The 17,272-nt window shown below is 39.1% G+C and overlaps 2 protein-coding genes across 4 annotated transcripts in view; both read right to left on the reverse strand.

Moving 5' to 3' along the window:
* LOC309496967 (NLR family CARD domain-containing protein 3-like) overlaps positions 1–17,272 on the reverse strand; it is a 291,539-nt gene that overhangs the window by 249,782 nt on the left and 24,485 nt on the right. For 2 of the 3 annotated variants that reach the window (XM_082167162.1, XM_082167165.1), the window contains exons 2-5: positions 4,279–4,563; positions 4,086–4,178; positions 1,530–3,339; positions 114–287 (exon numbers count right to left, since the gene is read on the reverse strand). In XM_082167162.1, the coding sequence (XP_082023288.1) occupies positions 114–287; positions 1,530–3,339; positions 4,086–4,178; positions 4,279–4,543 (2,342 nt within the window). In that variant the 5' untranslated portion in view covers positions 4,544–4,563. The remainder of the gene's footprint in view (positions 1–113; positions 288–1,529; positions 3,340–4,085; positions 4,179–4,278; positions 4,564–17,272) is intronic. The other variant, XM_082167163.1, reaches the window with a different exon arrangement.
* Positions 6,719–17,272, reverse strand: part of LOC309497040 (uncharacterized protein) — a 99,995-nt gene continuing 89,441 nt past the window's right edge. The window contains exon 2 of the mRNA XM_082167301.1: positions 6,719–7,149. The gene's annotated coding sequence lies outside the window, so the exon portion shown is untranslated. The remainder of the gene's footprint in view (positions 7,150–17,272) is intronic.

The following is a 17,272-nucleotide window of genomic DNA, read 5'->3' on the forward strand; positions in this document are numbered from 1 at the left end:
AAATATCACTTTCCTGCAAATGTTTTCTCTCTTGGGGGTGTTAAGTGGCCGCTTACCTTGCTTATTGGTCAGCCTCTGATTATAACATAGTTAATTATTTAAAAACCATTCACCTCAGTATCTCCAGCTGACAGTTTGGACTCTTCAGTCCATCAGAAAGAAGCTTCACTCCAGAATCCTGCAGGTCATTGTTATTCAGGTCCAGCTCTCTCAGAAAGGAGTTTGAGGATTGTAGAGCTGATGATAAACTCTCACAGGACTGAGCTGTGAGATTACAGCTGTGTAGCCTGTGTAGAGAACAAAACAAAGAACAGTAATAATGCTTATTAGAGTTTATAATCTGGAGCTTGAAAAAAACTTTAAAGCAACACTATGTAGCTTTTCAACCTTCATAATATATTTCCAAGACCCTTGTGATGGTACATCGACTTACAATAGGTTGGATGACACGTCTGCCATAGCCTGACGGGGTCTGTATCGCTTTTACTGGCACTACGTAACTTCGGGGTTCGGTTAGTAACCCGCGCACAAAAAGAACTACAAAATTTGACTGCTTTACGGCATACCTCACTTCCCCCACCACTTCCTCAAATTTGGACGTGAGCGTTTACTGTCTATGGACGTGAGAGGCCAACCAGCGTTTGTTTTCCGGCTTTCGTGCATATGTTTTTGTCATGGCCAAAGCAGCAACGGACAAAAAAAAAGTCAGAAGTAAGCCTATGTCTAAATGGCGTGTACAAGTTTGGTAGGAGCTACATTCTTGCAAGTAAATAATACATGATTAGATGGACAAAATTATCTTTTAGGCTAAGTAGCCTAATGACTGCAGGCTGATAGTCATGTTTGTTTATTTATTTTTCTGGTGAAAGTGTCTTGCCTCAGGCTATAATGCAAATCGATTTTTCAACTTTGCAGATTCATCTATGGTAGCTTGATATTATAATATTGACGATATATAGCTATTACCTACCACACAAACATTGAATTGAATGAGCATTCTGTAAAACAGTAGCCAATAGGCTACTATAATGATGCTGGCTTGTAAACGTGAGCTACGCGATCTTTTGGCGTTTGAAAAAAATAAAACCCATGAAATTATATTCATATGACATGCTGAAATATATGCCATTGTACCTGGGATGAAGACATTTCACACGCAACGCAGGCAGTCTGCCCAAGACGTAAGAACTCCTTCTGCAGAGTTCGGGGGTATCGGCTTGTCAACAAATGCACGTGTATACCCTGGTGTAACCATGACAGATTTTATGACAGTAGTAGAAGACAATACTGTTTCCCAACTGTAGGGGGACCCCGAGAGCAAAAATTGCTTGGTGTTGCTTTAACTGTAGTGAATTAAGCACAGCTAAAACAATTATCTCTTCATAAAACATCAAACCAGCATTTATTTTCACACACATTACTTTTATAAATTTTTCTGAACATTGTAGGCCAGCAAGTCACCCATTTAAAATGAAGGCAATTACAAAAGACTAACAGTGTTTATAAATGAATGTAAAGGAGACTCTTACAGTGCTCTTCTGGTGTTTTTGATCACTGGCAGCAGTCTCACCAGTGCTTCATCAGATCTTCTGTATTTCTGCAGTTCAAACATCTCTTGAGTCTCTTCTGACATCTGGAGCACAAACACCAGACCAGACCATTGAGCAGAGGACAGATTCTGTGCTGAGAGATTTCCTGAGCTCAGAGTCTTCTGGATTTCCTCCACAAAGTCATCTTTCAGTTCACTCAGACAGTGGAAGAGATTAATGGTCCTCTCTACTGATTCCTCCTCTATTTTCTTTTTGATATAGTCAACAGTGTTTTTCATGTTCTCTGTTCTGAGTTCCAGTCCTGGCAGTAGTCCCTTCAGGTCACTCTGATTGGACTCCAGTGAGAGACCCAGGAGGAACCGAAGGAAAAGGTCCAGGTGTCCGTTCTCACTCTGTAAAGCTTTCTTGACTGCAGCATTATGAAGCTGAAACAGTGGCTTTTTGGACAGTTTCCATGTCAGTTTTTCTCTCCAGGATTGAAGAAATAGGTCAGCTTTCTCATCTTTGCCCATCATAAACACATAAAGAGCAGCAAGGAATTCCTGTACGCTGAGATGTACGAAGCTGTAAACATTTCTTGCTGCTACCTTTTCCTCCTGAAACATTCGAGTGCATAACCCAGAGTACAATGACCCTTTTCTGACATCTAGTCCACATTTCTCAAGATCTTCTTTGTAGAAAATCAGGTTTCCTTTCTTCAGCTGTTGAAAGGCCAGTTTCCCAAGCTTCAGAATAATTTGATCAAAAGACACTGCGTTGGAATTAGGTTCGGGCTCAGCACAGTATTTTTCTTCCATCTGTTGCTTCTGAGAAATTAAGAAGCTTGTGTACATCCCTGTGAGAGTTGTGGGAGTTTTGTCGTTGCTCTCTCGAGCCAGTAGAGGCTCAAGAACAATAAGAGAGATCCAGCAGAAGACGGGGATGTGGCACATGATGTACAGACTCCTGGATTTCTTGATGTGACTGATGAGGTTTCCAGCAACCTCAGGACTGTTTTTGATGAAGTATTGCTCTTTCTGCTCATCGTTAAATCCTCGCACCTCTGTCACTTGATCAATGTAGTTTCGGGGGATCAGACTGGCTGCTACTGGTCTGGATGTGATCCAGATGAGCGCAGAGGAAACCAGATGTCTCTTAATAAGGTTTATTATTATCTTACTCACTGTTGTTTTTTCATTTACATTTATAAATGTGTCATCTTCTTTAAAGTTCAAAGGAAAGCGACATTCATCCAGCCCATCAAAGATGAACATAACTTTACCATCACCTTGAGGAAGAGAGGGCAATTCTTCAGGACTACTAAAGAAGTATTTGTTGAGCAGTCCCATGAGACTGCAATCTCCTTTAATCAAATTCAATCTACGGAATGGAAGTGGAAATATGAAGACTATATCCTGATTTTCTGTTCGTTTAGCCCAGTCAATGATGAATTTATTGACAGAGACAGTTTTTCCCACTCCGGCGATCCCCGTTGTCAGCACTTTTCTGTTTCGTCGATCTGTGTCGCACTGGACTTTAAACATGTCCTTACACACGATTGGCTTCTCCTTGGCAGTCAGTCGGTTGTGATTTGATTCGATCTGTATCACCTCATGGTCGTTCACTCTTCCTCCAGTCTCATTCCCCACCACATATAAATCAGTGTAGACATCGCTCAGGTATTCCAGATGACCCGTCTCTGAATTACCAACCAATATCTGCTCGTAGTCCTGTTTTAATTTGTTCTTCAGTCTGATACTGGTGTCTGTGTAATCATGAAGAGTAGCTTCTCTATCGTCTGCAGTTGAGCCTTTAAGAAAGAGGGGAAAATACAGCAAAAACTAAGTGATTGTGTTTTTCATAAATTCCTGCTTCTACTATATTCAAATGAATCACACTCTTATTGCAATAGTGTTTACATGCACATCTTACACTGATTATGCTGAAGTTGACAACATAGAAATGCCTTGATTAAAACTTGAATGCAATTGGAATTGGTTTTATCGGATTGTCACTATTGGACTCAGACCAACTTAAAGGAATAGTTCTCACCCTCAAATTGTTTCAAACCTGTAATTTGTATTTTTCAAGTCAATGGGGCCCATCAACTGTTTGGTTACCAACATTCTTCAAAATATCTTCCTTTGTGTTCAACAGAAGAAAGAAATTCATACAGGTTTGAAACCACTTGAGGGTGAGTAAATGGCAGAATTATCCTTTTTAAGTAAACTATTCCTTTAAGCCCATGCTGACCAGAATTATTACACAATTTTTGATCAAAACATTGACATCTAGCACACCAAACAAGACATGACACTGTATTAGGGTTAGGTTGGGGTTATTGCAATGACCCTGCGTATGTAGAAGTTGCTTGTAGAAGTTTTAATTCAGGGTTTAAGACTCAAGTAAACCATTTAACCATTCGTAAAAATGACTAGACAGTCTGTTCTAATAAAATGTACTTGTATAAGATCTGATGCTGTTCTTCTTGGCCCTGTAATTGTTGCTTGCTGTTATATTTTCTCTTGTTTCCATGTACAAACAGGGATTATTTACCCCTGATCTCTTCTGAATGAGCTCCAACAGCGGCAGACGTCTTTATATTGCCTTCAGCCTGACTTGAGTGTGTGTGAGAGAGAGGATCACTCACTGGGAAACATAAGTCACACAAACACATCAGCAAGAGCAAAGAACAAAGTTCAAGTCAAACCATAACAATGGTAAACAGTCACTGTGAATTAAATGTTACCTGTCTTGTGTTTGTTCTCCAGCTGCTCAGCCAGATTGTTCTGGTTCATCTTCTTCAGGATCTTCACTGTGATCTTCACAGCTTCTTCTGGTCCAAAACATGCTACCATCGTATCCACTGTGTCTAAGATATCTGCATTCTCCATGTCTTTCTTTTTTATACACTCATGATCTTTCTCTAAGTGCCACTTAAACTTCTTCCATTCAGCTTCTTCCAGATCACTCAGTGATTTCTCAAGCAGATCTTCAACTTTAACAGACGCCATCGTCCTTCACAGATTCACAGCTGCAGGATAAAAAGAAAAAGATCTGAAGTAGTTTCACTCTTAACATGTTGACCTAAGTGCTCAAATGTTATATGGATTATGAAATGACGCTGTGATCGGATCAGGACTCGCATCCAAACTCATCCGTTAAAGGGGTCCTATAATGCTCCTTTATGCATGGCATCTATCTGAAACATGCTAGCAGTGAGTACCCTAGCAACCATCCAGAATACCATAGCAACGAAATAGCTACACCCTAATGTCCACCCAGATTACCCTAACAACCATCCCAAGTCTCCTAGAAACCGCATAGCAACCACCAAGAATGCCCTTGCAACCAAATAGCCAACACCTTAGGATCAACCCTGAGTACCCTAGCAACCATCCTAAGAAACCGCATAGCAACACCTTAGCAACCACATAGCAACACACTAGCAACCACCCCAAGTACTCAAGCAACCGCATAGCAACACCCCAAAATCAATCTATCTATGTGTCTTGTCTGTTTTTCTGATAGACTGTATTGCCTTCAAAAACTTCATACTTTAACCCTCTGAGGTCTGAGGGGTTTTTGGGGTCCTTGAGATGTTCTGACATGCCCTGACATTTGTGCTTTTTTCAGTTGCTTATAAACATATTAATGGCAAAGGTATAATTACACTCTATTTAGCACAAACAGGGCTACCATAATATGTGAGCAACATGCATGTACATGTTTGTATTTTTGAGAGAATAATGTTTATGCATGGTTATTGAAAAAACTAAAAACTAAAGTTTCTGAAATAAAGCCACAAAACACATACTAAATATGTGACAATAAGACTTTTGACTAATTGATGTCGTTGCCTAGAGTTTTTTCTTCAAAATGATGTGAAAATCATCCTGCCCTTATCATTCACATAACACAATACATTGATTTAAATCTTGTAAAACACTTTTTGTTTGTAAAGGCAATATGCGCAAGGGGCGTCAACCATTCAACAGCATCATGCATATGTAGTGGTTCACACCTGAGGAGACAATGGGGCCCGCATACTTAATGAGCCATTCATTCAGGTGTGTCACCTATAGCCACAAGAAAGAATGCAAGAGCAAGTTTAGGTGACACACCTGAATTAAGTATACGTGACACACCTGAATGAATTCTATATTCTACCAAATTGGTTCACAGTTGGAAGCATGTCAATTTTTTTTTTTTTTTTTTTTTTTTTTTTTACAAATTTTGCTTACAAATTGTATAATATCCAAGGAAAACATGTCTAGTAATTGTGCAGTTAATTCTCATACTGTATTTTCAGTTTTGGAATATGTATCCTCTCCCCAAATTTGTCAATAATAAAACACAATAAAAATTATTTAAAGAAAAGGCTTATATTTTAAAATTTGTTTACATCTACCTTGTAAATATATTTTTTTTATTAAAAAGGTTACAATTACAACAACAATTGAAGTGTAATCTTTCTTTGTAAAAACTAAAGTATACATTTTATCATACATATTTCAAAGTTAAGGATTCATTACTTCGAATATAGCCTACATTGACAAAACATACTATATTTAACATATTAGCAAAAATTGGCAAACAAAAGCTTATTTGAGGTGGCAGATATTTTACAGTAAAAATGTGTAATCTATCCAAAACTAATCAACGAAATGTTGTCTTTCATTTGTCTGTAACATAGGTCTTTCGTTTTTATTATAAGGAATATAAATGTTAATTTGCAGTTTAATACGTTGCTTATACAAATACATTTTATTTAAACATATTTCAGTCAATTTTTACTCAGTATAGCAAAATAGTTTGCTAAAAGCAGATCATTCATTCACACACAGAAACGCAATTCAAATTTAAACTGTCTTTTTGCGAGTTGTGGTAAACAGCGCATCTCTGCCGTTCGTTCATTCATTCACACAGAAACGCGATTTACTTGAGAATGAAAAAAAACTTACTACAGTATTCCATCCGTTGCTCCTCGAAATACCAGCACTTCTGAGGTACGTTTTCCATTATTATTATTCCTCACAGCGCTGCGAGACAGTGTAGACAACTACACTTATCATCTGAATAAACTTGATGTGTTTTCTCGAGCTGAAATGTGGGCGTTCACAGTTTGTATGGGATCGTCTCAGTCATTTGCGTTTGAACAGCGCGCGCTCTCCGTGGGCGGGGCCGATTAAAACGTAATGAGCTGAGATGAGCTCGACTGGAATCGCTCTCTTTTAATACAGATTTCACAAGATGAGAATATTTGTTTTTTATATAAATTACTTCATTTAAAAGAAGAGAATTCAAGCTTCATGCCTGTGTGTCTGTATGCCTGTTTGACTGAGTATTCGCTGAGTTATTGTTCATTTTCGGACGCGTTTCAGAATGGACTTCACTGGCAGAGAGAAGGCAGAACTCGCTTCGTGTTTATTTTTCTTTATTTGGCAAAAAGCACAACACTTTGTTTTTATTGTGGGTATACACAAAAATAATACACATTTAACAGAATCGATTGATGTATGAAACTCCTATGGAAAATCAAAGTCAACAGAGTATTTATGAGTTTCTTTTACACTGATAAAAAAAAAAGCGAGCTGGTATCGCCGGCGATACAGCCGACCTCAGGGGGTTAAGCATTTAAAATATCTTCAAATGTTCTGGTCAGGCTTTCTCAGGCCAACTTCAAAGTTTGTCTCGATGTAGTTTTTAAATCGACTAACCACACAATCATGAGGTGTCACGAATATTTCTATCACAATACTCACAATAAAAACAAAGTGTTGTGCTTTTTGCCGAGTTCTGCCTTCTCTCTGTCAGTGAAGTCCATTCTGAAACGCGTCCGGAAATGAACTATAACTCAGCGAATATTCAGTCAAACAGGCATACAGACACACAGGCATGAAGCTTGAATTCTCTTCTTTTAAATTAAGTACTTTATATAAAAAACAAATATTCTCAGTTTATGTAATCTGTATGAAAAGAGAGATGTTAGTCGATCTTATTTCAGCTCATTATAGCTCATTAAGTGTTAACGTGAACACACCCACGGAGAGCGCGCAATTCAAACGCAAATGATCTGAGGCGATCCATGCAAACGTGTCAACGCCCACATCAGCTGGATAAAACACACTGAGTTTAATCAGAGCCCGTCTACGGAGAGCCTTGGCACTTCCTATTAGCCCCATTGAATCGATCTTGGTTGCAGTTCCATTAGAATTCCACTGGAGGTGATCGCGGGCGAGTGCAGACTGAATGGGAGTCTATGGAGCTAGACGGCTAAATGTGTCTCTTTCACCTGATTGCCATTGAGAAATCTCAGATTTTATTGTACAACATGGGTTATAGGTCGAAAATTGAATGAAAGAGTACTTATGTCCTTTCGATTTCTTACAGGTTGAGTTTTTGTTGCCCATAACACGCTAGCATTATGAACGCTGATTGGTCAGTGAAGGACTGATTACGACCAGAGATACCGCTTGATGGTATCGTGGCATCCGAAGCGGGACCAGAAACAAACAAAACAAAAACTCTTCTAGCACATGTATTTACCTGTGTCAGCTGTGTTGTCGATGCCTCGAGAGAAAAGAAAGTGCAGAGCGCGAAAGCACCAAAGCGACTGATGGATTGCCGTAAAGCAGTATCTCGTACGATGTGTATGACGTCATTGACATTTTAAAATATTTTTTTTAAAGCAAATAAGTGACTCTAAAAAATCGAACACCCAGCAATGTGTAATTTCTTTGCATCTCCTTTCGAATACAACATTCAAATTACTAGACAAAAAATGATATCCTGAGAAAAGTGGATTTAATGGGTATAGCGCCATAGACCTCCATTCATTCTGCACTCGCCTGCGAGCGCCCCCGCATGGACAGAGACGTGTTACTGCAGCCAGTCCAGAAACTGGAAGTAACCAGAGAGTGCCAATTCTCTGACTATTAGACATTCTCTGGTTTAATCAGACTCATGTACTTTACGAGGCTGTGAGGAATAATACTATAGTAATTATAATCCTGGGAAATTTACCTCAGAAGTGCCGGTTTAGTTTCACTTCGAGGAGCAACGGAACCAGCTGAGTATTGTGAATAGTACGTTTTTTATTCTTATGTGCTTTGTTCTAATCGCAATATGCAATAGTGTCTGTTAACCACAAAAAGACTGTTTAAATATGAATCGCGTGTCTGTGTGTGAATGAATGAATGGCTTTTACCGAACTATATTGCTATACTGAGATGAGAAAAAAAACTACTGAAATATGTTCAAATAAAATGTCTTTGTATAAGCAACGTATTAAACTGCAAATTAACATTTATATGCCCTAATATATCATAAAAACGATAGGCCTATGTTACAGACGAAATATGAAAGACAACATTTCGTTTACTAGTTTTGGATAGATTATAAAGTTTTTACTGTAAAATAGACTACTGCCACATCAAATAAGCTTTTGTTCGCCAATTTCTGCTCATATGTTACATATTTATATTATGTTTTGTCAAAAATAAAGTAATCAACTAAGATGTTATTGTAGTGTTTGTTCCAATGTAGGCTATATTCAAACTAATTTGAAATACGTATGATTAAATGTGTACTTTAGTTTTTACAAAGAAAGATTACACTTGAAATATTGTTTATATTTTAATTGTTGTTGTAATTGTAACATTTTTAATAAAATAGCAAAGAATATATTTACAAGGTAGATGTAAACAAAATCTTAAAAGGTCAATATAAGCCTTCTCTTTAAATAATTTTTATTGTGTTTTATTAGTGACAAATTTGGGGAGAGGATATATCCAAAACTTTCTGAAAATACAGTAAGAGAACAATTAACTGCACAATTACTAGAAATGTTTACCTTGGATATTATACAATTTGATTAGGCAGGATGATTTTCAGATCATTTTGAAGAAAAACTCTAGGCGACAACATTCATTAGTCAAAAGTCTTGTGGACACATATTTAGTATGTGTTTTGTGGCCCTATTTCAGAAACTTTAATTTTTAGTTTTTTCAATAATCATGTATAAACATTATTCTCTCAAAAATACAAACATGTACATACATGTTGCTCACATATTATGGTAGCCCTGTTTGTGCTAAATAGAGTGTAATTACACCTTTGCCATTAATATGTTTATAAGCTAATTAACATTAACATAGGGGTGGTGGCGCAATGGATAAGACACATGCCTTTGGCGTGAGAGACCCGGGTTCGAATCCACTGTGAGACACCAATGTGTCCCTGAGCAAGACACTTAACCCCTAGTTGCTCCAGAGGCGTGCGACCTCTGACATATATAGCAATTGTAAGTCGCTTTGTATAAAAGCGTCAGCTAAATGTAAATGTAAATGTAAAATGTAAATAAGCAACTGAAAAAAGCACAAATGTCAGGGCATGTCAGAACATCTCAAGGAACCCAAAAACACCTTAGACCCCAGAGGGTTAAACAACAATAGCAAGCATTGCAAGAGCAAGGAAATAAGTAATATAAATTATAAAAACATAAAATGACAAATGAATAATAATATGAATAAATCAAATGACAACTACTTAAATGAATATGAAAGTAAATATAAAAGGAAAGAAAATAAAACAACACCAATGTCTGGTGGCTTAAATTAAAACAGGTTGTTATTGTAACCCTTAGATCCTTCATTCCACTCTTAATCATGTATGAAAACACTGGATTACATAGACTGATTAAATGCAAGCAATGATCCTGATCAAAACATACTCTGAAAAGCTTGTGTGATCAGGCCGTACTCTTCCTTCTACATGCTCTTTAACAGAACAGCTCTTCTCTGTCGTACCGCATACCAGCGTCAGTTGAGAGAGTGTGTCTGACGTTGGATGAAAGCCTTACAACAGTCGAGTGTCTCACAAAACAAACCAATGAACAAGAGTCTGATGAGAAACACTCCTGAAACTGTAACTAATAAAGGTGCTTTCAAATGATTCACAGTGGCCCTGTGACGATGAGATGCAGTTATGATATCGTCCCCTGGTCCGTGTGACAGAAACACATGAGCGCAAGGTACAATTTTTGTACATTTTTACTATTACAAAATTGTACAATTGTAAATTGTAAATACATTTACGCCAGACCTCCTCAGCCTTTAGGAGAGAAGGGGTCAGTGAGTTAAACTGAAGGTGCGTTTATGCTGTTTAAAGCAAATTTACTTTGTAAAGTAGAAAAAGTGTGCGCTGAGTAAAGCGTTTTTTTCTTCAAATTTTTTTTTCTTTATCCGTATTCACAGACTTGTAATTTGTACCCCAATTATTGCTATTTGCAGAGGTGAAAAGTAACGAATTACATTTACTTGCGTTACTGTAATTGAGTCGTTTTTTTGTGTACTTCTAATTTTTAAGTAGTTTTCAAAAACTGTCATTTTACTTTTACTTAAGTATGTTTTAATTCGCTTGGTCCCTAAAGGCATATGTTACGACAGGCCTCAATATTGATCCGAACCATGTGTCCCACTCAGAGGAGAAAAGACATGATCCGTATTGAGTTTAGCTAAATCGTGCACTGCTCTTCCAGTGTTGTCTGGGATATATGAACATTAACAGTTGCATGTTCCTCCCTGGGAGGCTAACAGAATATCAAGAGCCATTCGATTTAGTAAAACAAGCTTCCTCATTACATGCACTTCTGCTGCAATGTCAGCAACAGAACTAAGCGAGTTTTGCTGTGTCCTTAAACACCAAAGGTGGCCTCATGTAGTGCCTGTACTTCATTCTGTACATTGATCATATTTTCAGTTTCAGAGATTCAATTCTCGATCTGTGTCATGATTAAAAGATGTTTGACATAATCCTCTCCTCTGACATTACTCACATTGCCAGTAATAGAAGCCAAATAACATCCTTAAAATCCCTTACAGAGGAATAGATAAGCTTTGTTACCACAAACAAAGTGTGTGTCATTAGAACAACGAGTGTTTCGATTTCTCATTGTTAGAAGAGTTTTGTCACATCTGGAAAATTCACACATCTGGCTTAGACTTGCTCACTACATTCTTCCCTTCAAGGCACCAGGAAGAATTCACTTATTCCCTCCAGATTTCACATTAAGACAAACTGATATCTATAATCAGTACTGTTGTATGCAGTCAAATGCCATGAACTATAATGTTAATGAGAATAATTTCAGTAGTGGCATACACTGCTCGTGAACAGCAGTTTGTTGTGCCAGGAATAATCAGCCTCATTATAGACACATCTGTAAGCATTTGATTCTGTCAATGGTTAAAAATTGCATTTAGCACAAGTTTCACCCTGTAATTTCCAAAAGTCATTGTGAAAATCTATTTCTTTACCACCTCATATTCTCTGTTTTAAATTTTTCCATTTTACTCTTTTGCCATTTGTTGTCTCAACATTAAGGCAGTCTATGCTCTAGTAATGTTACTCTAAACGAGTTATCTGACAGGTTTATCATTTTGATACTAGAATTAGTTGATTTCTTCGATGATGCATCATACTACAGTAGTTAAGCAGTGAGTAATGTTGTTGTACAGGAAACATAGTTTAGATTGTTGAATGGCAGGGCTGTCCTTCACCAAATTACACAAACATCTCATTAAAATGTCTACAAAACTATAAAACTGATCCGAGATCAGGTAAAAACCATAAACTGGTTTACTGGGATCGGCCCCCAACAGCGAACTATTGAAATTTCAAAACATTTGGAAACAGTTGTGACGTAACAAAGCCTTTTTTTACTGAATTCACGTGACGAAAGCGGCCATCACTAGTGAAGACAAACATTTGATTGAAGATCCAAACTGGAGTATAAAGTCAGTATCTCGGTGCTCTTTGATGCGGGATAGTTCAACTTTCAAAAATCATATAAGGCCAAGGCACTCGAGAATTTAGAAAAAATAAAAGCCTTTATTCATGGCTATAACATTTTTTATGAACATTCATATATCCGCACAGCAAGTGTGTGTGAGCATCACATGCCAAGAACATGGAGAGGAGTGAGAGGAGTGAGTTTTAACCCCCTGAGGTCTACGGTATCGCCGGCGATACCAGCTCGCTTTTTTTTTATTAGTGTAAAAGAAACTCATAAATACTCTGTTGACTTTGATTTTCCATAGGAGTTTCATACATCAATCGATTCTGTTAAATGTGTATTATTTTTGTGTATACTCACAATAAAAACAAAGTGTTGTGCTTTTTGCCAAATAAAGAAAAATAAACACGAAGCGAGTTCTGCCTTCTCTCTGCCAGTGTAGTCCATTCTGAAACGCGTCCGAAAATTAACAATAACTCAGCGAATACTCAGTCAAACAGACATTCAGACACACAGGCATGAAGATTGAATTCTCTTCTTTTAAATGAAGTAATTTATATAAAAAAACAATTATTCTCATCTTGTGAAATCTGTATTAAAAGAGAGCGATTCCAGTCGAGCTCATCTCATCTCATTACGTTATAATCGGCCCCGCCCACGGAGAGCGCGCGCTATTCAAACGCAAATGGCTGAGGCAATCCTGTGAACGCCCCCATCAGCTCGAGAAAACACACAAGTTTATTTAGATCATTGTTTACACCGTCTTGCAGCGCTGTGAGGAATAATACTAATGGAAAATGTCCCTCAGAAGTGCGGGTATATCGAGGAGCGAGCTGAGGAATACAAGTAAGTTTTTTCCTTCTCACGTGAATTTCTTCACGTGGGTTTCTGTTTATGAATGAATAAACGGCATGAATGCGCGCTGTTTACCACAGCTGGCAAAGACAGTTTAAATTTAAATCGCGTGTGTGAATGAATGATGATGTTTTAGCAAACTGTATTGCTATACTGAGATAAGTAAACATCGACTGAATGTTGAAATAAAATGTAGGCTATTTGTATAAGCAACGTATTAAACTGCAAATTAACAATATGCCCTAATATTTCATGAAAACAACGTTACAGTCAGACGAAATATGAAAGACAACATTTTGTTGACCAGATTTGGGTACAGTTTTTACTGTAGAATATACTGCCACATCAAATAAGCTTTTGTTTAGCCATTTCTATATATAAAATACTATTTTTGTCAAAAATAAAGTCATCAACTAAGATGTTAGCTGTTCCAATGTTGGTTATATTCAAACTAATGAATACATAGATTAAATGTAGGGCCTATAATCATTTTTTTTTACAAAGAAAGAGTACACTTGAAATATTGTTGAAATTGTAATTATTGTTGTAATTGTAACCGTTTTAATAAAATAGCAAAACATATTTACAAGATAGATGTAAGCAAAATCTTAAATGGTCAATATAAGTCTTCTTCTAAATATATCTTTTGTCCTTGCATTGTGGCTCAGTCAGTGTCACACCTGAGTGAATGGCTAATTATGCAGAGTGGGTGTATTCTAAGGTGTAAACCACTCCTCGTTCACGCCCCCTCGCATATTGGCTTTCCAAGCAAAACCTGTTTTACATCAATTTAAATCAATGTATGGTTTTATGTGAACGATAAAGCAAGACTATTTTCACATAATTTTGAAGAAAAAACTATAGGCGACGACATCCATAAGTCAAAAGTCTTATTGCCACATATTTAGTATGTGTTTTGTGGCCTTATTTCAAAATTTTAAATTTTTAGTTTTTTCGATAACCACGCATAAACATTATTCTCTCAAAAATGAAAACATGTACATACATGTGGCTCACATATTATTGTAGTCCTGTTTGTGCTATATAGAGTGAATTTACACCTTTGCCATTAATATGTTTATAAGCAACTGAAAAAAGCACAAATGTCAGAGCATGTCAGAACACCCCCAGGGCCCAAAAAAACGCTCAGACTCCAGAGGGTTAACCACAGAGGAATGTGAATGCAATCTAGCATAGTTTCCTCTGATGCATATGTTGACTGAAGTATTCTCTTTAAGGAATGAGGATTGTGTAGCATGATATATACATTAAAGTTTAAACATGAACACGTTTCTCTACCTTGTAAAGATCATGTAAGTTCCTTTGGTCAGCATATACATGCCCAACCTTTGTATATTGACGAATGAAGACCATCTCTCCAGTAAATAGTTTTTCTCTGCTATGTCTTGACATATAATAATAAATAAGAGATCTCATGGCAAAATAACTGGTGTTTTTTTTTTTTTGTGATTCGGGGAGAAAAGCTTACTTACAAGTCTAGACTAGTGCCAGTGCTGCCAACTCTCAGACATTCAGTGTGAGACTCACGCTATTGACACTGTTCTCACACTTACTCACGTTACACAACCATATTCTCACTTCTTGAGTCTTACCTTATTTTTCACTTCCTGTTTAAGCCGTGTTTCAGACAGCTCTGTACGTTAACAATGGAGCGGTTCATAGAGTTTTATTTTGAACTTGGACTTAAGTATAAAGAAATACGGACACATCAATTGTAACGGTCACCAGCTGGAGTGCCCTTGAGAGCCACCAGAGGGCACTCCACACCAGACTATTGTCACAAACTACATTTCCCAGAACTCACTGCCCAGACTCATCACTGATTGCATTCACCTGTGTCTCATTACCTTGTTAGTTTCAGCCTATTTATTCCATGTTCACTCATTCACTCACTGCGAAGTTTTGTTTGTGTCACACTGCATTTCTGAGCATTCTCCCTGGTTTCATGTGTCTTGTTTTTTTTGTTTTGTTTTTTCCTGTTCCCTGGATTACTCTTTTGCCTCTGACCCCTGCCTGTTTTGTTTGTTTGTTTGTTTGTTTGTTTTTACGGACTGCCTGCCTGTGTTTGACCTGTTGCCTGTTCTTTGGATTGCCCTGTAAGAACTGATTATCCTGCTAAGACAAAACGTACTCGGTTACTGACGTAACCTCGGTTCTCTCTAGAAGAGGGAACGAGTACTGCGTAAGTATCGTACGCTAGGGGAAAATCCCTTTTCCGCGAGATATTAAAGCCAAAAAATGATCCTTAATTTTGTATTATTGTAAAACGCGTTGCGGCAGCATACAGACATAGGCAAGACGGCTCGTGTGCCTATTGGCTGTTCTGCAGCAACTGCAGCAGCCTATCGAGCGAGGCCTAGCGTGACGTCAGACCCAATGAGGGTGCTTCGCGCCCACTGCGTCACGTCCCGCCGAAACGAGCGTGGCTTAGGCCTATAAATACAGCTCGCAGGCAGCTGATATCTGGTTTTTCATCGCCAAAGCTAACCAGAGCGTGTGCATGCACGGCAAGATACGCAGTACTCGTTCCCTCTTCTAGAGAGAACCGAGGTTACGTTAGTAACCGAGCACGTTCTCTTACGAGAGGTCTCTCGTACTGCGTAAGTATCTTACGCTAGGGGACCCAATGTAAAACGCCGTGCGTGCTGGGATCTGACACCAAAGACCCAAGGGCGAAAGCCCGGGGTTCATATAGTGCATAATCACCAGGGGAACTCACAGGGAGTCCGGGAAGAGGGAGGGGCGGAGCCGCGCTCTTCCACATATAGCAGCGTCCCTTAGACGCAAATTACATCATACAGACAGGGCGGAGTACGGCCTGAGCTGATGGGAAATTGTGGGTCTTATTTATTTGCCCATAAGCATTTTGCGGTCGATTAGCGGGCAGTGCTCATCGAGCAGTGCTCAGCAGACACAGTATTCTGAACCGATAGCATCAGAACAGACAGTACTGGTATATTTAGACCGACAACAGCCTGGCCTGTAAGGCGGGAACCTCTAGGTTATAAAACCTTATAAATGTAGACGGGGAGGCCCAGCCTGCCGCCATACATATATCTTGCAAGGCAATCCCACTTGACCAGGCCCACGACGAAGCCATGCTTCTCGTGGAGTGCGCTCTGACACCCAACGGGCACTGCATACCCTTGGAAGTGTACGCCAGCGCAATGGCGTCAACTATCCATCTGGATAGGCTCTGTTTCGACGCGGCTAGTCCCTTGGAACGTCCGCTGAACGAAACGAAGAGCTGCTACGTCTGTCTGAAGACAGATGAGCGAGACACATAAGCTCTTAATGCCCTGACTGGACAAAGGAAGCTCGCGTCTCCTTCCTCGTCAGAGACCGGTAGGGCTGACAGGGAAATGACCTGCGCCCTAAACGGTGTGTTGAGGGATTTTGGAACATAACCATGCTTAGGTTTGAGTATAACTCTTGAGTCATTAGGCCCAAACTCCATGCACGTCGCGCTGACTGAGAGCGCGTGTAAGTCCCCTATGTGCTTCACCGAAACGAGAGCCAGAAGAAACACTGTCTTGAAAGACAGGTGTTTAAGATCAATCGTCTGTAAAGGCTTGAATGGGTCACCTTTCATGGCCTCCAGTACCACAGAAAGGTCCCATACAGGGACTGAGGGAGGTCTGGGAGGATTCAGTCTCTTAGCTCCTCTAAGGAAGCGGATGACTAAATCGTTCCTTCCTATTGACTGACCAAGCGTTGTTTTTGAGAACGCTGCTATGGCCGCCACAGAAACTTTGAGCGTGGAAGGGGACCTGCCCTTGTCCAACAGCTCTTGTAGGAAGGAGAGAACCTCCATCACCCCACAGTCTGGGGGCGACACGCCACGAGCTGTGCACCAGCTGGAGAACACTGACCATTTCGAGGAATAGAGACGTCGCGTAGACGGAGCTCTGGCCTGCGTGATCGTGTTTAACACTCCGCTTGGGAGGTCAGCGGGTACCCGTTGATGGCCCAAACATGAAGGGACCACAGCTCTGGGCGCGGATGCCAAATCGAGCCCTTGGCCTGAGAGAGGAGGTCCCTCCTCACTGGCACTGGCCATGGGGCAGTG

Source organism: Leuciscus leuciscus (assembly GCF_965113295.1).
Source record: "Leuciscus leuciscus genome assembly, chromosome: 4".
NCBI lineage: Eukaryota > Metazoa > Chordata > Actinopteri > Cypriniformes > Leuciscidae > Leuciscus > Leuciscus leuciscus.